This window comes from Pteropus vampyrus, unplaced genomic scaffold, assembly GCF_000151845.1.
Source record: "Pteropus vampyrus isolate Shadow unplaced genomic scaffold, Pvam_2.0 Scaffold21, whole genome shotgun sequence".
Lineage (NCBI taxonomy): Eukaryota > Metazoa > Chordata > Mammalia > Chiroptera > Pteropodidae > Pteropus > Pteropus vampyrus.
This window is the reverse complement of record NW_011888802.1, coordinates 11442715-11466724: the sequence shown is the minus strand read 5'-3', so window position 1 is coordinate 11466724 and position 24010 is coordinate 11442715. Positions and strand designations below refer to the sequence as shown.

At 34.4% G+C, this 24010-nt stretch overlaps 1 protein-coding gene and 1 pseudogene across 1 annotated transcript in view; one reads left to right on the top strand and one right to left on the bottom strand.

Annotated features, from left to right (window-relative positions):
- Window positions 1-24010, bottom strand: part of GPC6 (glypican 6) — a 1009483-nt gene that overhangs the window by 507365 nt on the left and 478108 nt on the right. Inside the window, 1 exon segment of the mRNA XM_011355489.2 lies at window positions 10193-10584. Within this exon segment, the coding sequence (XP_011353791.1) occupies window positions 10193-10584 (392 nt within the window).
- LOC111736664 lies at window positions 21621-21739 on the top strand (annotated as a pseudogene).

Here is a 24010-nt window from a genome sequence, read left to right as displayed (position 1 = left end):
CATTTCCCCAACTGCTATTGTTTCACAGTCACAACACAAGTGACAATGTATAAATTAATCAAGAGGGAAACCTTGGATAACTGAAAGTCAAAGGTTTTACAATTTTTTAAACAATTGGCACATCAAATGTCATTGGGAAAAAGTTATCACTTTAACACATGCACAAACACACGTCAAAAGAAACAAATAAAATGCTGCACAAATAAGAAAGACTTTCAATCAGGACTCTGCCATCCTCGCTAAAATGTCAGGGTACATTTTCTCCATTCCGAAATAGATATTTTGATATCTTATGGAAATAGTGACATAAATATTTTATACAGTTATCTTCTGTCTACAAGTGCAGCAGGATATCACAACATTCACCTTTTCAATAAAATGTTTTATTGCAAGCACAGTTGAATTATCCTTGACCCAGCCTATAATTTGAGTAACAAAACCCTAAGAAGAAAAGAATGAGGATCTCTGCAGAGTGCTTGGTACTCTGCTATTTTTTAAATCGTTATAAAATCTTTTATTTCTTACTAAATGCTGTCTATTTTCATTTAAAAACAGTGAAATAAATGTTACCTTACATCTTGATATATTTCTAGTAAGAGAATGTGTTTTTAGAGAGCCAAGAGCAAAAGAAGAAAGTTTTAACACCCATTATTTATAAACAAATATATGTCTTTATGGAGAGACTCATATTTCTATCTAATATAGAATCATATATGGAATAATGTTTCCATGATTAATGTATCGATAAAAGCTTTATTCAATGAATGAACTTTTTAAATGCTCAAAATCCTACAGAAAATGAACACAGAAAAGTTCGCCTTGTTGGCTTCTTTAATACTATGAACGGAAAAGGATAAAATTTCCATGTAAAATCCTGCTATCTCCTGAGTATTAAATATGACAGGAGCATTTTTGACATGCAGCATATTCCTAGAGGGTAAAGATGAGTTTTTAAAAATCTGTTTATGCCAGCCACTTAAGTGTCAATGGGTACTAACTTGGTTTAGGCCACAGTTTTACTTACATCTGAATGTCAAAGTCACCATTATCCTATTACTGACACTCTGAACTAGCCATTTTCACTCTTGGCTATCCAATTTAGATGCAAAGAAATGTAAATTTTCGATATTGTGTGGGATGATTACTATTTTCTAAGCATCTGGGATCAATCCATTGTGTTTGCACTGAATATTGCTCATCAAGATGAAAAGGTAAAATGCAGACATGTGAAGGGGAATAACCTTTGCATGTAATCACAAAGATAACTATGGAGAAAATCTATGGTATGTAACAATATAACCTCCCCATCTTTCTTATAATCAAATATCTCTATGACCTAACACCTCATTTAAAAAAAATACCAATATGTCATACTCCCTACCTAAGTCCCACTTCACTATGTCAGCACTGTTAATGCAATATATCTGCCAAGCTTTATTAAAATTCTTTTTGATGTATATCTTGGCTCATAAACCTCTACAGTTCACTGGTATTGCCTCAGGGAATGTCCTTGTAACATTGAATCTCTGAAGATGGGACAATAAAAGAGAAATCCTCCAAACTTGCCAGATCGGCCTATGATATCACACAGCCTGCATCGTCTCCTGTCAGCACTCTGAACATGCTTTTGCATGTGTAAGTAATTACAGCATGACTATTGTTCAAAGCTTGTTTCACAGAACCTTCTGGTAGGAAAAGCATAAATGCATTCAGAGATAAATATCCAAAATCAGAGTCAGCGTTGACACTGGGATAAACTGTCAGGTCCGTTTTCCTTTATGAAGCCCTTTTAGAAGCAGCATTGTTTGAGTTACAGCTTTGGAGTTTTATTCTTGGGCCTTTTTTATTTGTAGTGTACCTTAATTGACACATTTCACCAGTGGATGTTCTCTATTAGTAACAAAGACATCTGTTTGTAGCACACATTTCCATGGCCCCAGAGGAGTTTATGTACTTGTGGGGCACAGGCAAACAGTAACATGCCAATCAAATTGGGTTTAGGAGAGATCCTCATGCTTGTAAACATGGAGAATGTATCCCAGGGGAAAAGCCTAGGGCGGGAAGGCACAAAAAAGGGTAAAGGGGAACTGCACACAGGAAAGAGAAAGCGCAAACACATCAACAGAATTAAGCAAAATATATTCATTAATTTCCTGTTGTTAGTATTGTTCTAGAATACAGTACTCTCAAACCATCTGTTTGAGGTGCAAATGATCTAGACTGACTTTGGCTGATCCTTTCATTTTTCCCAGTGTGGCATGACCTGATAACTGATCCTACTCAGATGCAGCTCACTTCACGGGAGACTCACTGTGCGAGTTTAACAATATTTAAAGAAGGGTCCACTGACGCTGTCTTGGATGTCGGAGCAATGTGAAATTGCTCTCCAGATTTTTATAAAACACTTTCAATTTTTGTACTTAACTTGTTACAGAACTATAACAGCTCGCTCATGTTTGATTACCAGTGCAGGGACCATGCTTTGTCCAGCCCGTTCTAGAATGTGTAGGGGCAAAAGAGTTAACTTCTCAACCAATTAAAACCACTCTAGTCAAACTGTTCTTGCTATAGTTAGTAACATCCTAGTGGTCCAATTCAAAGGTTTATTTTCTCTGCCTCTCTCACTTTACTATCTTCAACGTTAGATGCTGTTGATTACCTTATTTCTTGAGATTCTTTTTTTACTTTCAGGACGATATGCTTTCCTAGTTCTGGTCATTTGTCTTCCTTTTCTGTATCCTCTTTAAATATTTACACTCCCTGATGTTTCATCTGATTTTGTGCTCTTCTTTCTGTAGCTAAATGTTTCCATACTTTGCCAAAAAACATTTATATGTTGGTGCTTCTCAAACCAGTCAGCAGTCAGACAACTGTTACTAAATGGGAACAAACTGTATGCCAGGAACGGTGCTGGATGCTGGGGATACAACCTGAGTAGACATAGTATATATATAAATAAATATCTACCATGCTGGTTTGTTTGTTTTTCTCCAGATGCACTTTCCACTCTGCTCCACCTGCTTTGTCACAGGGCTTGTCACTGCTCATATGCAATTACAATAGTTTCCCATCACCGCATCTGACATCTGTCTCTCCCGCTCTTTTATCATCCCCCATGGACCATCTTATTTAAGTAAAAATCTGATCACACACTTGTCTTTTGAAAAACCTTGGCTGTTACCCTTTGCCTATGCAAAGTCCTTCAAATTTTTCAACTTGAAATATAAGACCCAAATAATACAGTCCAAATCTGCTCTGTGACCTCATCTCCAAAAAAACATGACCTTTCATGATCTGTGTCTTTGCACCTGCTGGGCCTCTGGCAAGAAGCCCTACATCTTTCCTCCCTCAGTAAGGTCTTATTCATTCTTTAAGTTTGCCTATTACTCTCAGGTGCCTTTTCTAATTTCTCAAGGTAAAGGGAATCTTGTATTTCTCTTGCTTCACATAGTAATCTATGCACCCCTCCACCTTTATCTGATCATTTGCACCACATCTGAACTTTGGATAGACTGTGATTTCCTCAAGGACAAAGCTACTCATTGTTATTTCCTGTTTCTTATGGAACAATAACCAGCACATAGTCGGTGCTCAGCACGTTTGTCCCTCAAAAGTATTGGAAGGCTTCTAACTACAGAAAGTTCTTTTTTAATTATATAGGAAAACAAATATGCAAAAAAGTCATTAGTGAAATAGTTTTTATTCAAGGGCTCAGTTTAGGTCTGCAGCCTTAACTCTCGCTATTCATTGCCTTATTATACTTTAAGCCGCAGGAATACCAAATGCTTCTAGCTCCCTACACACGTCATTTGGTTTCACACCTCCATGCTTCTGCTCAGTTGTTTATTCTGCCTGAAGCAACCTTCACCGTGCTAGGTACTCTCACCACCTGCTTATGCCCACGCATCCTTCAATATATGGATCACGCTTCTATAGCGATGAATGTTTCCTTGCAGTTCAATATTGAGCTAAGTGCCTGTCCTTTCTGTTCCCAAAACACTGACTGCACAATTCTCTCATTATGTACTAATATTACTTGTTTCTGCTTCTCTCTTCTCAATTAGTACTTGCAAGTACTTTAACTTGCTTAGTCTTTGTATCTCAAGAACTTACCAACAGTACTTAACATAGAAAATACACTGAACAAATGTTTATTCATGAGAATCCAGCTAAATCTTCAAAATAATTCTATTTTTACAAGAATCCATATTTGGATCTGATGAATGTTGGGTTATTATAACCATTCAACTCATTCTTTAGGGGTGAGTAAGATACCTGTTAGATATAGTATAGTCAGAACTGTGATTCCCAAACTTTTTCAAGCCATGTTGCATTTAGACATAGTAAAGGAAACTCTTAACTTCGCCTTTCGATATGAATACAATTTCCAAATAAAATTCAATGAGTAGAAAGGTGCTCATTTTAATGGAATTCTAACAGATAGTATACTTTTAAAATGAAATTGCCCAACTCACGTATAGGTATTAGAAATAGACAAGCTACAAAAAGAACAAGAAGATAAGATACATAGTTTTTAATGTATTAAAAATAATTGACTTCATTTTCCTCAAATTTATCTTCTTCTTATAATGCAACCATTTTCCAAATTTATACTTCTAAGTTATATACATTAGCAAGGAAGCATAAAATTAATAAAAAAATATTTTAAGTGTTTTAATGACAACAACCAAATTATTTTAATCAAAATGGGACCTTTGCCTTAATTCTCTAAACTCATCTGTAAGATCCCACATGCCATCTTTGAAGGAAAATGTTCTTTTCTTCCTCTGACTTCAGACTTCCTTATACTTCTATGATTTCCAGTGCTTATCACAGCACATGGACCATAGTAAAATTTATATATTTCCAATGAATTATATTATTAAGTTATTTTTGTTGTTATGGCTCTTAGAACTAATATTTTGTTACTATTCTTTACTACAAAATTATCTATTTATTGGCTACAAAGCACTTAAGTACTTTCTAAATATAATATAACATAATGTCTAAACCACCATCATAAAGTAGCAAGCATAAATTATTTATGTTGACATGGTGACTTAAAAGTTGTAAACATATAAGCATTATTCATGATTTCAAAAGGCTTACCTATTCTTCCTAGTGCTATATTATGAAGTAACATACACTGAATAATCATTAATTACAAAATAGAATATACTAACCACAGAAGAATTATAAAAAGGTTTCATTCACCTAAGTCTTTTTTGTGGTCCTTTTCATTTCTGGATGACTCCACAAAAATTAATTCCAATCTAAAGATCACTACCGAAGGAACAAAACAAATAATTCAAGTGATAGCTAAGACAGGTGGTCTTTGTATCTTAAATTCTTTCCCAAAAGCAAACAGCTAAATAGAATACCATTTCTCTTGTAAATTATATCCATAGTAAATTCTTCAGAACACCTTTCCATTGTAATTAGAGAGTGCTCCGAATGAATATATTTCGTAGCCTTCATTTTATCAAATTTGATGACAAATTCTTTTCAGCCTTATAGTCTATCAACCACATTTATTGAAAATTGACTCTCTGTTTATTGCTTTCTAGGCACATATTGCTAATGCAAGTCTGTTTACCCAGGTATATAAACCAGTTAAGAGCTTCTTCATTTAAAAACAATAGTCTTTGTAGCAGAGATAGGCAGGTGTCTATTAATAAAAATATTCTAGTCTCACTATTGACTAAAACCTAGATTTCCTTTTCAAAATCATAAAGATTTTAGATAGATAGATAGATAGATAGATAGACAGATAGATAGATAGACAGACAGACAGACAGACAGACAAATACATTGAAAGATGCATGACATTATTTGACAGTAGTTCAAATTCTACAGATCCAGCTCTACAACCTATCTAATTTGTCTGGAAAGAATCAATAAAATGACTTGCATTATTGATGCAGTTTCTATTGACACAATTTACAGTTTTTACTCATAGAAGTCACTTTGATTAAAGCAGAAAGATATGAAAGTCGTCTCCTTTGTTTAAATGGCATAAAGATGAACCAGTGAAGATACTAGAGTCATTTCATCATTTGCCTTCAAAATGAATAATTAAAGCTTGGTCTAAGCAGACAATCTGTTTATACCTCTGCATGCAGCCCTCTTTTTTGTGTTCTTCACAGTGTCTGACAAGCCCTAAGAGGGATGCTGGCATCCATGTTTCCATTCATTAATGAGTATGTATAACGGGATGAGGATGGTGATTTAATAAAGAAGCAGCACTGAAAAATAGTCCAGACCATTTCTTTCAAGGCTACAATATTATAAAAATTTGTTTTTATCTCCCTTTTAAAGCTTTGTCTTCTATGTTTACCTGATGTCATTCAGCACAATATAAAACATGGAAAGTGAATGGTTAACAAATCCATAAACAGTAAATCTGACAAACAACTGAAGGCAGCCCAGGGACTTGATCATAATCTGCACAGATGAAAAGAATTATAGATGAATAATGATAAAGTCTTACTTCACTTGAATCTCTTGTTAAAAAATCTTACACACACGTGTGCGCGCGCGCACACACACACACACACACACAACACAACACAGAGCTTAAGAACAAGTATGTTATTAGTAACTTTGAAAACCCCTGTATATCCATCCCTCTTTTATAATACCTCCAGATCTAATCCTCAGAGACAACTAACTACCATCTGAGGTTTGAGAGGTTTGTTTATAATTTTTAAAAACTTCTCCAGTTTAATCGCATGTATTTTTATTCCTAAATAATGTATTGCTTACTTTTGAATTTTTTGAGCTTTATATAAATGGTATGTGTTCATTGGTGATTTTATTTTTTTTCTCTCAAAATGAGGTTTCTGTGATTTATGCACAAGTGTGGCTATTGTTCACTTATTTTCCAGTGCTCCATAGAATTTCATGGTATGATAAGATCATTTGTATAGATAGGCCACTTAGGTTATTTCTAATTTTTTATGTTATCATAAACAATACTGCGATGAACATTCTTCTATTTATCTATCTGTACACGTGTGAAAACAGTTTCTCCAGGTGTAGAATTACAGTTTTGGAATATCCACTTTTGCAATAATACAGGTATTTTTGAATCGTTATCCAAACATCAATTTATACTTCCACTGGTACAGTATGAGTTACTGATTCATCATATCTTGTCAACACATGGCACTCTCAAAAACAGTCATTCACATAGAAAATGAATCCTGGCTAAATGACCACAAATATTCACTCCAGAATCACTTAACACTTCTAAGAACTATATCTTCAGTTACTTAAATTAACTTGCTCCACTCAAAGCTTACAAAAAGACCATATTTCTATATATGAGATGGCAAGAATAAGTTTTAAAAGTATTTATGTTTACGCCTACGAATTAGTTCTCCATTTCTGGTAAGAAAATTTCCTATAATGTTGTGTCAAAATATTTGTGTCTAACTGTTGTGTTTGCCAAAGAGATACATTTTCCAGTCAAAACAATTAATTAGAAGCTATTAATGATGACTTCCAAGACTGAAGAAGCCATTGAAAGAGGAGAGAGCAATTGAAGGAAAAAAATATCCCACAAACCAAAATGCAAGAAATAAGTTAGTTTGTTGATCTTCATTTGGGAATTTTGTCTTGAATTACTTAACTTTCTGTAATCATTTTGCCATCCATAAATCACTCAAATAACAAACTATGAGGAGACTTCAGATTTTTAAAGCGCTTAAATCTCAAACACCATTCTTGTTTCTCTTTATATATTTAGTCCTCGTAATATTTTGTTTTACAAAAAAAAATGTTTGGGTGCTGATGATTTTCAGCATCCAAATAGCCCCAGCAGATGTACTTCTGGTTTGGTCAGGTACAGACCATTTGTCATTCATGAGGTGAGAAAGTTCATTGGTAAAATACTTCAATCCCTAAGTCATAAATTATTTGAGAAAAAGTGCTCAGTTTCTTGTAAACCAAGTCTATATATTCACATTATCTATCTATCTATCTATCTATCTATCTATCTATCTATCTATCTATCTATCTATCTATCATCTATCTATATCTATATCTATTTATTTATCATCTATCATCTACCCATCCACCCACCAGATGGTGGTACCCAGATATCAGAATGGGTCTTATAATTTGAGTGGAGTAGGGCAAAGAAAATTCAGGTTAGACAAGCCAATATCTGCATGGAACAGTGAACATTCCATGATTACATGACCACAAACTACATCGCAAACACATAGCTGCTGCTCTGCAAGTGAATGTTGGTTATGACAGAATCAGGGGAAACGAGACCTTGGTGCTACAGAGTATATCCCTTACCACATCTGGAAAAAAAGCAAAGGTCATACTCTACTGGTGGTTGGTCCATGATGTAAACCTTTACCATGAAAAGAACCATGTTAGATTTTGTTAGACAAAGACCTTAGACTGAGACAATCAAGGAATGACAAAGGGGAGATGCCATCTCCAGGCAGTAGTTAATGCCATCTACTGAGAAAAAAAGAGAATTTGTAGCAACCCTCATTGAGGCTTTTAAAAGACTTTGCTAGACGAGATTCTCTTATCTCACGGGAATTTCCCAAAACCAAAATATATGTATTTAAACATTATTCGCACTCCGGCAGAATCAATATAAACAATCAGGATGTTTTTGCATAGACGGATCCATGCTTTGAATTTCTTACCTCATGTTTCTCAAAGCTGGCTGTATATTTCATTCTTCAACAAAAACAAAGGCTCTGTGACTAAACTTTTTTTAAAAACAAAATCTACTGCTCAAGAACACATGGACTATATATTTATTTTGTATATTTATGTATATTTTACAGACTTTTGCAGATAATCGTATTTCTTCTTCTATTCCACCTGCCAATTCCTTATCAATCCACTTTTAGGGCTCTATTATTTAGTCTAGAACATTGCTGATTTTTGATTTAAAAAAAAATGACAGTTTCTGTAATCAGAGACTTATGCCCTTTATATTATTAATTCCTTGTGATTATCCCCTTTAGAGCCTCCTTGCAAATAATCTTTCCATGTGCTCAAAAAATGTTTTAAAAACATAATTTTAAAATGGATTGCTATGGATTTTACAAATAGTGCCATAGAGAAGCATTTTTAAAAGTATACATGAACTTTATGCTAAGATATAAATATTGAGGAGCTTAATGTGAAAAAAAAAAAAGAAAACATGGCAGGACAGTACCGATAGTTATGAAAAATGTGTGGCTCTTTAGCACAGTCCTGCAATAAGAAAGTTGTGTTTGGCAATAATCTTTGTACAAATATGACCTTCTTTGGGTGACATAATATTAGATTCCTGTTATGTATTGTTTTTACTTTACCCCTTAATCATGTTTCAGTTTATTTGTTGGACTGACCTCATAAGTGGTCAAGCCCTTTTAGTAAGAACAGTTGAATATTGAGTAAGAATTTTTAAAAGGGCAGATATATTCTACACAGGAAATAGTCTATGTTTAAAGACAGCGGTGGAGAAATACCCCTTGCATTAAAGGTTTAGAGACATCTTGAAAAAAAGGCATAAATGTGTACTAGTTTATCTTTCTCATAAATCCAATGCAATATGTGGCATTGAATTACAAAGCTAATCGATAACAAAATAAATTATTCGTCAGAATTTATACTTTGCATTCATTAGTCCTGCCTAATCCAGTTCTACAACTGTCATCAGAAAGTTCTTCCTTCATGATTAAGGAATCCGGCCACTTTGACAGGGATGGGAAAGTAAAAGAAATGGTAGGTGCTGGTGTTCTGAAAAACAACTTGTCTCCACTCGCAGGCCTCATGAAAACTGTCTCCTTGTGCACTACTAGAGGCTTATAAGCTCTGGATAGACTGTTTCATGAGTATTTATCCTCCTTAAAACTCTGATCAGAAATGCCAAGTGGCCATGGTTACAAGACACCTGTTTTCACACCATTCCTGATAAAAGCTTCTCTGCAGTACTGCTGATAAATATTGACATTATGTTCTAAACCACATGGAACAACTTGAAATCCTGTCTTCTCTCACACAAAGCAAGAAAAAAAAAATCAGAATTAAGCTTTGACATTTAGCTTATTTCTCTAAAAGCAAGGACCATGGTAACTGAGAAATTTTACCTTAAATTTTTTTAAGCATTTGTTTTAACAATAGAGTAAAAGTGAAAGACCAATTAGAAAGATAGCAGATTTTCAATTACCTTGGAAACTCGGTTTGCAACTTCTCTGCCCACGGTCAGCCCCTGAACAAATGTCCGGGCAGCAATGAAGGCGCGGGTGACCTGAATTTTCAATTTCCGGGGTACATCTCCAAATGGCTTCAGCTGGTCTGTGTATTTGCTCACGCATTCCAGGTAGTCCTCGCTAAAGTGATATTGTGGGTTGATCAGCTGAAACATCCGTTCCAGGAGCCGAGCCCAGAAGTCATTGAGCATCTCCTCCAGATTTACATTGCCCCCTGTGTAGTATCTTTTCAGCTCTGTGAAGAGGTCCTGGAACACTTCTGAATTCTGCATATACAGCATTCCATAGGTCCGTACAAACATATCATTTAGTGACTTTTCTGCATTCTCCAGGAGCTCTCGGAAAAATTCTGCAAATAAAACAAGAAAGCTGTCATAATTTAATAAGATCTAGAAAGCCCAGAACATCTACTTACCTTAAAAATAACTGCTTTTAATGGCCATTTTCGTAGAAAAGTGTATCATGTATCAATAATAAACTAATGGTAACAATATTTAAATGAGATTTGCCCTACATCTATAATCTCTGAGTTAAAGAAAACAAGAGAACACATGATTTCTATATGAAAAAACGTCCATTATTATTAGGAGTTTACAATTTACTATTCCTCCAAAGTTGCTTAATCCTCTTCTCATTCATTGTTAAATTTTAGCAAATCCTACAGTTTGATATGATGTCAAAACAAAATATTTTGCAAAGTATTTTCATTAACATAATAGCAAATACATACTAATAAAAACATTTATTCTATCCTATTTACAAATCTGTTCTAACACTAAATTCAATTAAATTATTTGGAATAGTTCATAAATAGGATATTCAAATTACTCTAATAGTATGGACTCTTTGTAGTTGCTATATAGCAATCACTTATCAGTGTTTAGATTCATATGCATTAAATTCACTTAATATCAAAGGTATAGAACATAATTTATTTTGCCATAATAATCAGAAAGTTACAAAGTACTTTGAATTATTATTATAAATAAAACTATCATTTTGAAGAACTTGAATAAAATATAGGCAATCGAGCTTTCTAGTTAAGTGGTTCTAAATGAGAAAGAGTATACCAAGAATTGAACTCTTCTATTCTGCAACAGCACTTGAGTGTTACTGGGATCACTTATTCAGTGGTCCCCAACATTTTCCGCACTAGGGACCACTGCTCTTGTGAGAATCTGATATCTGATGATCTGAGGCGGAGCTGAGACAGTGATGCTTGTGCTAGGGAGTGGCTGCAAATACAGATGAAGCTTTGCCCGCTAGCCCATGGCTCAACTCCTACTGTGTGGCCCAGTTCCTAACAGGGCACAGATGGGTACCAGTCCGCAGCCAAGGGGTTGGGGACACTTGACTTATAGGAAGCAAAAAAAAGGAAATTAATATATGTTAGCCTCATTGGCCTTCATGTTAGGCTCCTTCGAGAAATAGTTTATGTGCAAGTAATAACAAACGTTGGAGAGGATGAGGAGAAAAAGGAACCCTCATACACTGCTGGTGGGACTGCAAATTGGTACAGCCACTAAAGAAAACAGTATGGAGGTTCCTCAAAAAAAAAAAAAAAACCTAAGAATTGATCTACCATATGATCCAGCAATCCCTCTACTGGGTATTTACCCCAAAGACTTGAAAACCCATATCTGAAAAGATATTTGCACACTGATGCTCATAGCAGCATTATTCATGGTGGCCGGGACTGGAAGCAACTGAAGTATCCTATGATAAATAATTGGATAAAGAAGCTGTGGCACATATATACAATGGAATATTACTCAGCCATAAGAAGAGATGAAATACTGCCATTTGTGACAACATGGATGGACCTCAAGGTAATCATGCTAAGCGAAACAAACCAGACAGAAAAAGTTGAAAATCACATGATATCACTTATATGTGGGATATAAACCTAAATGCAACAAATGAACAGGACAAACAAACAGAAACTCATGGACATGGACTATAGACTAGTGGTTACCAGAGGATATGGAATGGGGGAGGAGGAGGTAGTAGATGAGGTCAAGGGGGTCAAATATGTGATGACAGAAAGAAATCTAACTATGGAAGGTGAACACACAGTGTAAACATATATATGCCTTACTGTTAAAGTGTACCACTGAAACTTATTGGGCTTCGTTAACCAATGTCACCATAAAAAAATAAATCAATTAATTAAAAAAAGAAAAGAAAAGAAAGAAGACACCTACCCATGTGCACAAATGAACCTGGGTAGAGTAAGTTCAAGCTTTATCACACACGGAGAATGTGATTTGGGGTGGAGAAAAGGCTAAGACAAGATAATGCTTCTGAAATTATAAATCCAAGTTCCCATCAAGAGTGGGAACTGCTTTAGCTCTCATAGTTCTCTTTTATTCTCTGAAGGTAAGTCCTCTCTCAGCTAATGAAGGGGTGAATCAAGTCCTGGACACCTCAAGTAAAAAATAAAAAATAAATAAAAAAATAACCCTCTTCTTTTTGTTGCCTTGGACACAGAGGATGGGGAGTGGAGGGTCAGGTGAGGGTAGTAGGCTCCTGAGACACAAAAGGGAAAAAGCTATTACCTCTTCACGGATTCCACTGAAGCTACACATCATTTCTGCTTTATCAGAAGTTGCCTGAAGAAGAACTTGATTTAGTTACTTCAATTCTAAATAATATAGTATTGAACCATGTGGTGTCTATAACAATGTGATGATTTTGTATTTGTTATCAAATAAAACCAAAGCAGCAAAGCTTAAAAAAGGATTCTGTTCACATGTTTACCCTCTTACCATGAAAGAAATTCTGCTGGTGGCAGCAGAGATTATCTAAAAATCTTGCCTTATAAACCTTGTGTGACATTGTTGAAGGCACCAAATATTTATTTTAATTTTTCCTAAATGTAAAATCAGGCTAAATATTATTAAACCTCACTAATATTCAAGGATTCAGAAAGAAAAGCAGTGTTGAACAGGGCAAATTTTTCAAAATTGTCAAGGGGTCAATTAATCAGAACATTTAAATATGTTATATGTTCATGTTATTTATGATTTTATGATATCAGGAACATTTCAGAATTTTTTTCAGAACTACTAGTCGTCTAGTTTGTTCTAAAATAGAAACTATGTCAAATTATTAATATTAATACCGAAGTATAAAATTATATTAAAACATTTTAATCTTGCAACCAAGAATAAAAATAGCTTGACCTTGTTGTTATAGAAGCAGGTGAAATGTGTTATAGGTTGTAAATAGAAAGTAGAAAAGAATGAGGAAAAATCACTGAATTGAAAAATACTAATATAACGAGACTAGAAAGTAGATTCTCATCGTGAGCTCAGGACAGCATATTCATTTATCTTCTTTTTAAGGTCAATTATTTTGTTAGTCTCAAGAATTAAAGCTTAATTTATTGAATACAGAGTACTGCCTTCAGCAATGAATAGTTAGTAATCAATAGTGTGGTCTGGATTTGCAAAGAGCTAAAAAAAAAAAAGAGTAGAAAAGAAAAGAAAAATCTTCTGGTTCTCGTTGCTCTACAAAGACTTAAAGTATAAATGCTTCTCTGTAGGAATAAAAATTTTATTTTATTTTTCCTTTTACTGAGGGTAACATTCCTTAGGTTTTTCCTCTCCCGACATGGGAAATATGAAATATTGGTCTTATGCCCACTTTGAAGCTGAATGGTTAAAACCAGACTGTTCGTGTGTCTTGTGGTCTGTTTCCTTATGCCTAAATCAGTATTCATCATTAATTATAGAAACTAATTATCATATTTCAATAAATATGGCTCAAGAAACATTTTATTAGATTCCAAACTTAAATTTGTGTCTAAGGGTTTGTCACCTCAAGAGTTTTCTATCAGCTTCACTGGTCCACAAAAGTCAAGTTATTACTCCTTGTTCAACATTATTATATGGTTTTGTGATCTCAGAGTCAACGTTAATATTTGTTATTGAAAGACACTAATGTATTAGGCAATTACGACAAATGTTGCTACCTTAAGGTACATTGATCTTAGATCTTATGAAAGATGCGGCTCCAAGGCACTGAGGAAAAACTAATGTCCTCCAAAGATAAGTATACTCATTTCAGTTTTAGCAGGCCCCAAAGAGTCTGACTTTCACCTCTGGAAGGCTGACTCTTTGAACAAAGTATTTTATGCTTGGGTGAAAATTGTTTCCCAGCAAACCAACCAAGATGGATGTTTGGAAAACAGTTATCAGACCCATTTTGTTGATGAAATATTATGCCCAAACAGCGCAGAGAAAATTGAAGAAAAATTATTTCAGTCTAACCCTTTGTTTAATCAGAAAGGGCAAAGCTCACATAAGATAAAGCCTTTGGTCAATAAAAATTTTCATCTGCAAGAAACTGTTTGCAGAAAAAAAAAGGATTTCCTTTTTTTTTTCTTCCTTGGTCACAAAATATACATCAAAGCTGATGGCTTAGGGCTCAGTTATGTTTCATAGATGCACAAAAGAACTTTTTTCCAGCCAATATTATTAGCCTCTGGGAGGATTTTATTCATCCAGAGGGGAGATCTGGATGCAAACATCTGTTGGCTGCAGGGCAGACTGCTTCAAGTGGGAGAACAATCTTGTAGATAAAAACCACCACTGTTCCAAAAGCAAAAAGGAAGTCTGTGAATGCTGCCTGATCACTGGGAGAAGGCTCTTATGGGACAAAATTCAACTCCAAGGAGTCAACAAGTGTCTAGGATATTGGAGAAAGGCTTCAGATGCAGCCTCCAAATGAATGGATCCAATTATAACTAAGGTGCACGCAGGATCATAGGGAGGTGAGAGCAAGAGGGGAAGGGCAGATTAGAGTATCTCTAGGAATCTGCAGTCAATCGGAAACAGTAAAAACTTTGACCAATCGAGCTGGAAAAGTCTCATTAATACTACTATCGATAAATACATTCTGTGGTAGATTGGGTATGAAGACTGAATTAAACACTGCATAGCATTTATCTAGAAATTATAGTGTTTTCCTATTTTGTTCTCACACTCTCCAAAATACTTCTTGCTGAAATCTTGTTTAAAACTAATGTTTCAGGATGATAGTGTGAATCCATGTAATCACAGAACCCAAAGAGTTAAAAAGCTCTAGTCACTGGCCAGTGGAGATTATATCTATACTTGATTACAGATAGCACTTGTCTGACCAGGAGGAAGCAGGAGTACTAAATTTGCTTCCCTAAACCCATGTATCTGTGCTGAACATATTTTTCTCTTAATCTCTCTCATTCTACCCTTCCCCTGAAAAGGTTTGCTGAACCAGTTCAGTCTACTCAGAATCCAAGCTTTGGCTAAGGAAAGACCTGGATGAGCTGGCATGGAGGGTAGAATGGTTAAGAAAGCCGACATCCCATAAGGGATATGATGTATAGACACAATAAAGCTACCATCCTGCTTCCTCCACTATGTCTTTCTCAAAGTTAAGTGAGTAGGAGCATCCTCTCTCATTCTGCACACATCTGTCAACTTTTAGGTACACCTTTTGAGATGATTTCTCCTTCAAAAGTCTCCTTGCTTACATTATAACCTGATATGACTACAGGAATATACTGAGTTAATGAGGACCATTAGTGGAGGAAGAACCACAATGTCATTTGCTTTCTTCTATGTTAGACTTTGGGAGTGAGAAAACAAGCCCCTAAATGGCCCATCTCTTCCTACTCCCAGAGGGTGAGACCTCGTGAGAAGTGAAGATTGGTGTTGTTACACAAACTGTTACCCTTGGCGAGTCATAGCTTGTGGTATTTTACAGTTGAATGCCAATCCTCTAATCAGGGTCTCAGCCTCAGTATTGCCGACATTTTGATATGAAAAATATCCATTGTGAGGGGCTATCCTTAATATTGTAAAATATCCTGTGCATTTTACAATATTAAGTAGCATCCTAGCCCTCTACTTACTAGACGCCAATAACACATCCTTCCCCCAGCAGTCATAACCGAAAGTGTCTCTAGAGATTATCAAATGTTTCGTGGGGGACAAAATCAACTCTTATTCTACTCACTTCCAGAAGCCTACAATAGGACCTCAAAACTCTGAGAAGAAGGCCAGCACATTTCTAGACCCAATAAAACTTATTTAAGAGATATATTTGTGGAGCCATATTTTATCTTTCTTTTTTCTTTTTCTTTTTTTTTGTTTTCTTTTTTTGTTACATCTTCTTTTTGGTCTCATTTTTTTCTTTCTTTTTTTCTTTAGGAGGAGCTATATTTTATATGAAAAGAGTAGAGTTACAGGTTATATTCATGGGTAAGATTCTTGGTGGCCAATATCACTATTTACATGTATGGAATCCGTAACATGGTAGGACTTTAAAAGGGGTATATAGTGTATGCACAGATCAATGGATGAACACGAACATCCCATGAAGTACATCCACTTGGTCTGGGTTCCTCTTTGATAGTGATAATTTTGTAGGCCCACCTCAGAGGGAGTGATGCCACAAATCGCATCCTAGAAAAGAAGATAACTGATCTGCCCTCCTGTCACCCTCCAAATTCCTCTACATTTATACATATATAAGTATTCATATCCTCCCATGTTCCAAGTTCATGTGCATCCGCACATAAAATTCCCTGTGGCCTCTATTCAAAAACATGGTGGCTATCAAGACTGCTCTACCAGACCCTCACTTCCTCTCTAAAAAGTTCTACCTCTCCTGAGCCATGCTATCCCTGGCTTAATTACTACCTGTCTGCTGTTGTCCCTGCTGGGCCTTGACCTCATAGCCCATGATCTCATCAAGCTGACTGTATTCACGTCCATACTTCATTTAAGCAACATCCAGCATGCTACATTCTCTTAAATTAATTAATTTTTTATGGTGACGTTGTTTAACGAAATCCAGTAAGTTTTAGCTGTACATTTTAACAGTAAGGCATATATATGTTTACACTGTGTATTCACCTCCCATGGTTAAATTTCTTTCTGTCACCACATATTTGACCTCTTTTACCCCATCTACCTCTCCGCTCCCCTCACTCCCTACCCTCTGGTAACCACCAGTCTATAGTTCATGTCTACGAGTCTCTGTTATTTCGTTCTGTTCATTTGTCAGCATGTTACATTTGAGCTAACTGCTAAACCACTTTTGAATCTTACACATTGCAGTAAAGTCTTCTTCTACTTAACAGTTAATCTGCTGAACTGAATAAACTCAGTTTAGAACTTTGTTTTGCTGTTGTTCTTTTTAATAAACAAAAGTATGTCATCTTTTATTTCTTCATAATACAGGCTAAAAATGACATAAGAGAAAGAGGGAAGAACTACTATGAAAAGATATCCTAATCCTACTATATTGTTTTAGTAGTTTTTCTTAAATATCAGTTGCATTTTAGTTTAAGAACCAGAACCACAATATGCATTTTAAAAAATTATGCAGATGAAATTATATGAAATTATTTTCAAAGTAACGATTTATTCAAAAAGAGAAAAATAAGAATCTATAATTATTCTGAGACAATGTTGCGATAAGCAAAACTTCATTTGTGATCTTTATCTCTTAATTTATACTTTTTCTTGTTCTATATGTATATGTGTATGTTTTCATAAAGTTTATTACATGATGATAAGCATAATAGTTTACTCAGTCAATTCATCCCAGGAGTTAATAGAAATCTATATAATTCAAAGTAGTCTAATAGTAGTAATATACATCTTCCCTGTTTGATGGATTATCATAATCAAATTTCAATCCCTTAAGTAAGTGCCCCAACCCCAACACAAACTGGTTTAAAATGTAGTCAATATGACAACAGAATTATCTTCAGTATTTTCATTTGCCTTTGTTACATTTTAGGAGGACAGTAAAGATACTAGACCTTAAATGAAGATGACAAATGGATTTGATACAATGAACGATGGTAATTTCAACCATAACTAGAGATAACGCCTAAGACATTGCCTGATGTTTATGGGTGGCATACACAGTGACAGATACTGAATTATAAGATTTACATGCATTTCAAGTTAATTGGATACTAGCATAGTTTTCAAATGAGCAAACAGAGGCTCAAAAATGTTAAGCGAGTTGCCCTAGACCACTGAACCAGTACATAATCCAGAGCTCCAAACCATTACAGACAAGGATGGGTTCCAAGAAAGAACAGGAGAATGGGGTGGCTTTGTGGTTTATCCTAAGTCAAATTTCCACACTGTGATTTGAATAATTAATGGGAAATATAATAAATTCCTAAACACTAGGTAAAATAACACTTAAATATACAAAATGCATTATAAAATTAAATATAAATTATTTCCAAAATAATATTCACGTATGATTATTTTTTCCACTAATACTAATTAGTTGATGTAACTGAGACTGGGGAGCATAGTCAAGTCCTATGGCTGGTATATCCTTCTCCAAGGGGTGGATTCCACTAGAAGAAAATCAGTCACAGAGTATGGTATTATAGTTACAGTATATAGAATAGTGACTGGCACACAAAAGGATGCTAAAAATATATGGCTAATAAGTGTGCCTCATTTTGTGATATATGTACATATATATCATATTGTATATATCATTTTACAATATGTTTATTATCTACCTATCTATCTATCTATCTATCTATCTATCTATCTATCTATCTAGATGAATATATTCACCTACACATTTAAATGTTAGAACAAAATCAAAGAAACAAAAAGCTAACAATGACAAAGAAGACTATGCTACAGAGACCTTATGTGGTACAAAATGCCCAAACTATTTAATATACCGACCTTTACAGAAAAACTTTCCAATCACTGGCATAAAAAGTCAAAATCTTAAATGAAATGTCTGAAGATAAATTAATTTAACAAAATGTATTACACCTTTAAATTTTTGTAGGCAGGAAGACATTTAATTATTACTCTATCTCTAAGTAATAGAACAAAAGTTCCTTTCCTCCATTATTTTTATCTTATATATAAAAATTCACTCTGACAGCTCTGCAGCCCATTCATCTCTTTATATTCCCCTGAGAGGTAACTAAAATCCAAGAGTAAATTTTTAAATCACTTACATGATTTAGTAAATTTGGTGACTTTAGTGATTTTTAAAGTAGACACCCCTAAATTTTTCTAAGGTTGTGGTTTAATTAGTCTCTGGAGAATTTCACAAGGAGAAAATTCCACAGTAATCTGGCATATAAAATAGACAATATAGGTATGGGAAAAAAATAACACATTACTTTTATACCGAGTTAGGTAAAAGAAGACATTTTTATTATAATTTCCTTTGTAAAATTTCTCTTTATAATAATTAATGAAAATAAGAACTTAAAGTAGCTTTTAACATCTTACAAAGCTCTATAACAAAATACAATGTTCACCATAAATCTAGGACAATTATTTTCAGAAAGTAATAAATACATTAGCTGTTAAAAATACTACAGTACTATAATACACGGTTCTAAATTGCTCACTATATTAATCCAAAAGATATTTTTATTATGTTACTCTCATTGTGTGTTGGAAACTCTTATAAATTACATCTAAATAAGTGGAAACATAAGAGTTCTGGGAAACACTTTTAACCAATAAATGAGAAAACCAAAGATAATAATGCATTTTAAAATGCATTATTCAGCCCAATTGGACACCACCATTTTATATTTTTCCCAAGATATTTAAACTAATTGACTAGCCTTTTCTAATACTATTAAAGTCAAGTCAGCTGAAGAGACTAAATGCTATAAGATTTTCCAGAATCAGGTGTGCAATTTAGCCATAAAAAGGAAAGTGATCTGGAAAGCAGCATTAGGTAATTGGTTGATATAGGGAGATGTGAAGCAATAAAGTAGTTTATAGAAATTGTTGATTTGAATTCACGTTTCTCGAGGTTAAACTTTTTCTATGCTTAGTGATCTTTTACACATTAAATTGATAAATGTTTTATTCCTTGGTAGGTTATTTCTCCTGAAGATATCTTTTAAAGTAAGAAAGACTGATTAGGCCATTTATGTTCACAAGGTGTTATAAACTATTAATTCTAGGAATCATAAATTAAGTTTGAAACTTGTTGATGGTTGCTGCCCCAAACAAACAACTGTTTTGAGCCTGCAGATTGTATTTCTACCTCAACATAAGCAATGCATGTGAAATTAAAAGCTGAGATATTTCAGAGTTCACTTTCATCATTGCACAGCTTCTTAACTTTGGTCTACTGACAACGTCCTTTGGGCCTCGCCCAGGACCCTGCTTTCACTTTTCTTTCAGGGATGACATTACCCAAAACACAGGTTGCCTATTTAACTCATTAAGCATCTAAAGTATAGATCTTCAAATCACTTCTAACTTTTTATTTTCCTCAACTGAAAAAAGCAATTAGGTTTCCAACCAGGGATAGTGTATTACTGTTTACAAAGCCATTTCTTTGTCCAGCTCCCTTTCCTTCTTAACCCAACGAATTGTTGGGCCAAGGGGGTGGAAAAAGCCTCCCAGCACCAAAGCACCAAGGAGAACTCTGGGACGTGAGTCCAGAGGTAGTTTATAGGCAAAAAGTCAGTGACAAGGACCTGGGGCTACTGGACCAAGAGATTGTGTAGGCTCTTGAGGAGAGGGAGGAGGAGCAACCAAATCAGATTTCCTCCTCTTGCCTCCTTCATAGAATTCACTGGCTCTCATCCTTGGCTGCCCATTAAAATGGCTTAAAACAAATCTTGATACCTAGGCTGCATACCGGAATAATTAAATCATAATCTCTGAGAATGGGATTCAGGCATCTGTACAGCCTGAATCACTATATCTCTTCACAGTTCTCCAACAGTTTCATTTTGCCAGTGCATGATGGTGGTCATTTGGGCAGGGGAAGGAGAAATGATGATGGAGGGAGGAGCCAAAATATACATCATGAAAGCTCTGATTCTCTTCTTCCTTTACTTTCTTTTCTTATTTATTTATTTTTTTCTCTATGTAGACGACTATTGTTCTGGTCTTGGGAACAAAACATTGCATTGATTACAGAGGTGTTGAGAGTATATAAAGAGCACTAGCAGTGTTCCAGGTGATATGTGTGTGCTATCTCTTTTCCTTTCTTCTATATCTCTTATTCCTTTGCCATCACCTAAGTCACTCTCTGCCTTCATTAATTACAAGGAAGTGAGCTTGTCCCATGGTGAGGGAAGAAAGGATGAAGCATGGGAAGAAGGAGTAACAGACTTTGATAATGCCAAGCTAACTTAATGCCTAAGGAAAAGGGGATGCCTACCCTAGTCTAAGGTGTCATTTAAGGAAGGAAGGAAGAATTTAAATGTATTGGTAAATGCTGAGTTGTAAAAGCATAGTTAAACATAAAAGTTTTAATGACAGTATTATATCTTAACACTCAATTGTTAAGTTATATCCTTTCTAGTCCATCAAAAAATTGCAATACCGAAACCATGTTTAAAGTTCTGGTTAAGTCTATGGCTATGCCACTCTGAACAAGCCCAATCCTGTCTGATCTTTGAAGCTAAGCAGGGTTGGGCCTGGTCAGTATTTGGATGGGAGATTACCCAGAAAGACCAGGTGCTGTAGGTGTAAAAAATAAATAAATAAAAAGAAATAAGGGATTGTAAACTGACAAGGTCCTTGCAATCTGTGAGGTCAACCAAGTGTTGCCTCACCTAAAAAATAAGAAAAGAAAGGAAGGAAGGAAGGAAGGAAGGAAGGAAGGAAGGAAGGAAGGAAGGTAGGAAGGAAGGAAGGAAGGAAGGAAGGAAGGAAGGAAGTCCTGGTTAAGTTTTCTTTGCTCAACAGATGTCTAAATGAAAGCAGAAGTCTATATAAGCATGAGTTTTAAATAATAATGTATTCACACATTTGTCTATATCTCACATTTTATTTTTGAATTGTTTTTAACTACATACATTTTATAAAAATTAATTTTGATTTCTTTGATATTTATTATTGAAGTCATTTTTTAAAAAAATGAAACACGGGATGCTTCCATAGAAAAGAACACTAATAAACAAAATAGTTCAATTGCAATGATAAGGTAAAAACCTTGTGTAAATGATAGTCCACTATTTCTAGTAGAAAAACAGAGGCACAATTAAAAAAAAAATAAAAAAGGGAATATCCACATTATAAAATATTGTTGTATTTGCGACTGTTTTTAAAGAATATTTAAAAGCTAATAATACTCAGTAAGCTCTAATTATGTGTTAGCTATCGTTTCAAGGGCTTCTCATATGTTAAGTAATTTAATCTGTCAACAACCCTATGAGGTAGTTATCATTATCATCTGAATTTTACATTTGGGGAAATAGGAACATAAAAGCCAAATAATTTCCAAGATACATAGCTAAGAGATGATGGTGCTGGCATTACGAATCCAGGCAGCAGGCCTTCAGGTATAGAACCCACAGATGCAAAACCAGATTCTATGAGGATTGAACCCTATACAATTTCAAGGACGCTCTTTAACAAATATAATAAAAAAATTTAAGTACAAAATTAGGTATAGAGGCTGAGGAAAAGGTCTATTCAAGAGGTAGATCTTGAAACACAAACATCATTAGATTCACAGGCAGTCTACCCTAATGTAAGACTTGATAAAAAACATAGAAAACAGATACAAAAGTATATATCCAAGACAACTCTCCCCACCCCCCAAAAAAGTATAAATATACACACTGAGAAATATAAAATCTATATATACAAAAGTGGTTTTAAATGAGCAGAAGATAATAGTCTATTTATATTTTCTTCTCTGTATATTGTTTAATTTTTCAAAGGTTTTACAATGACCATAAATTATTTTCATAGCTGGAAAACATAACTATTTTAACATGTAAAAGACCTTTTAAACACAAAAATGCTGCTTGATGATAGAGAGAAATACTTATTTTAAAATGTAGAATAAAACCACTTTGTCTAATAAACCTACAAAGGGAGATCCAAGAACTAAGACCAAAAGAATGCATTCGAGAGAGCAGAAAATTCACAAGAAATTTTTCGAAATCATGGAATATATACACAAAGTAGCAGGGATAAAATGTGAGTCTCTCAATTCTAAATCTAGTGGATTCATGCTGGTAAGTAAAAAAGACTTAATAAAAAATAAATAAGTAGTAATCTCTAAGGCACAGCATGCTGACTGCAAAATAATGGTGCCAGTAAGGTTAGGTAATTATTCATTGATAATAACATCTACACTTTGGTATTCAATTGACTGCTTTTTAAAATAGATAATTTCCATTTATTTCTAGGCAGAGAAAGGATAAATCGATGTAATCAGTATTCAATAAAATTCCATGGTTCCTTATTATAGATGTCAATTCAAACGAAACAAAAAAAGAACATCAACTTTAGAAATCAAGAATTCTATAAACTTAAAGTCATTTACTCTACAGACCTTTTGGTGGAGATTTGATGAACATTAGCACAAGATAATAAACTGTGTAATTATAAGAATGTTTGTACAAACATTTTACAACAACAAAAAAAGCAAAGACAGTTAAGGCACCTTTCAATCACCTGTCACCATATGTACCAATTTAATGGACAGGACTTAGAGATGGCACAGTCTCACCCCATCATTTCTTAAGAATCATTTTATTCCTTAAATCTATCAAAGTGAAATGAACGTCAGCCCCACTTGGCATCATAAATGTCTTAGTTCAAGGGTAATTATATATTTTTGATGAATAAACAATAGATATCCTTGTATGAGTACATGATGAGACTTATAGTATTATTGTGTAAGATATAAATGCAAATGAATTAATTAAACATTGATCTAATTTGCTTAACACTGATTAAATTTACCTTGTCAGTCAGTTATGAGATTATTATTAAAGAAAAAAA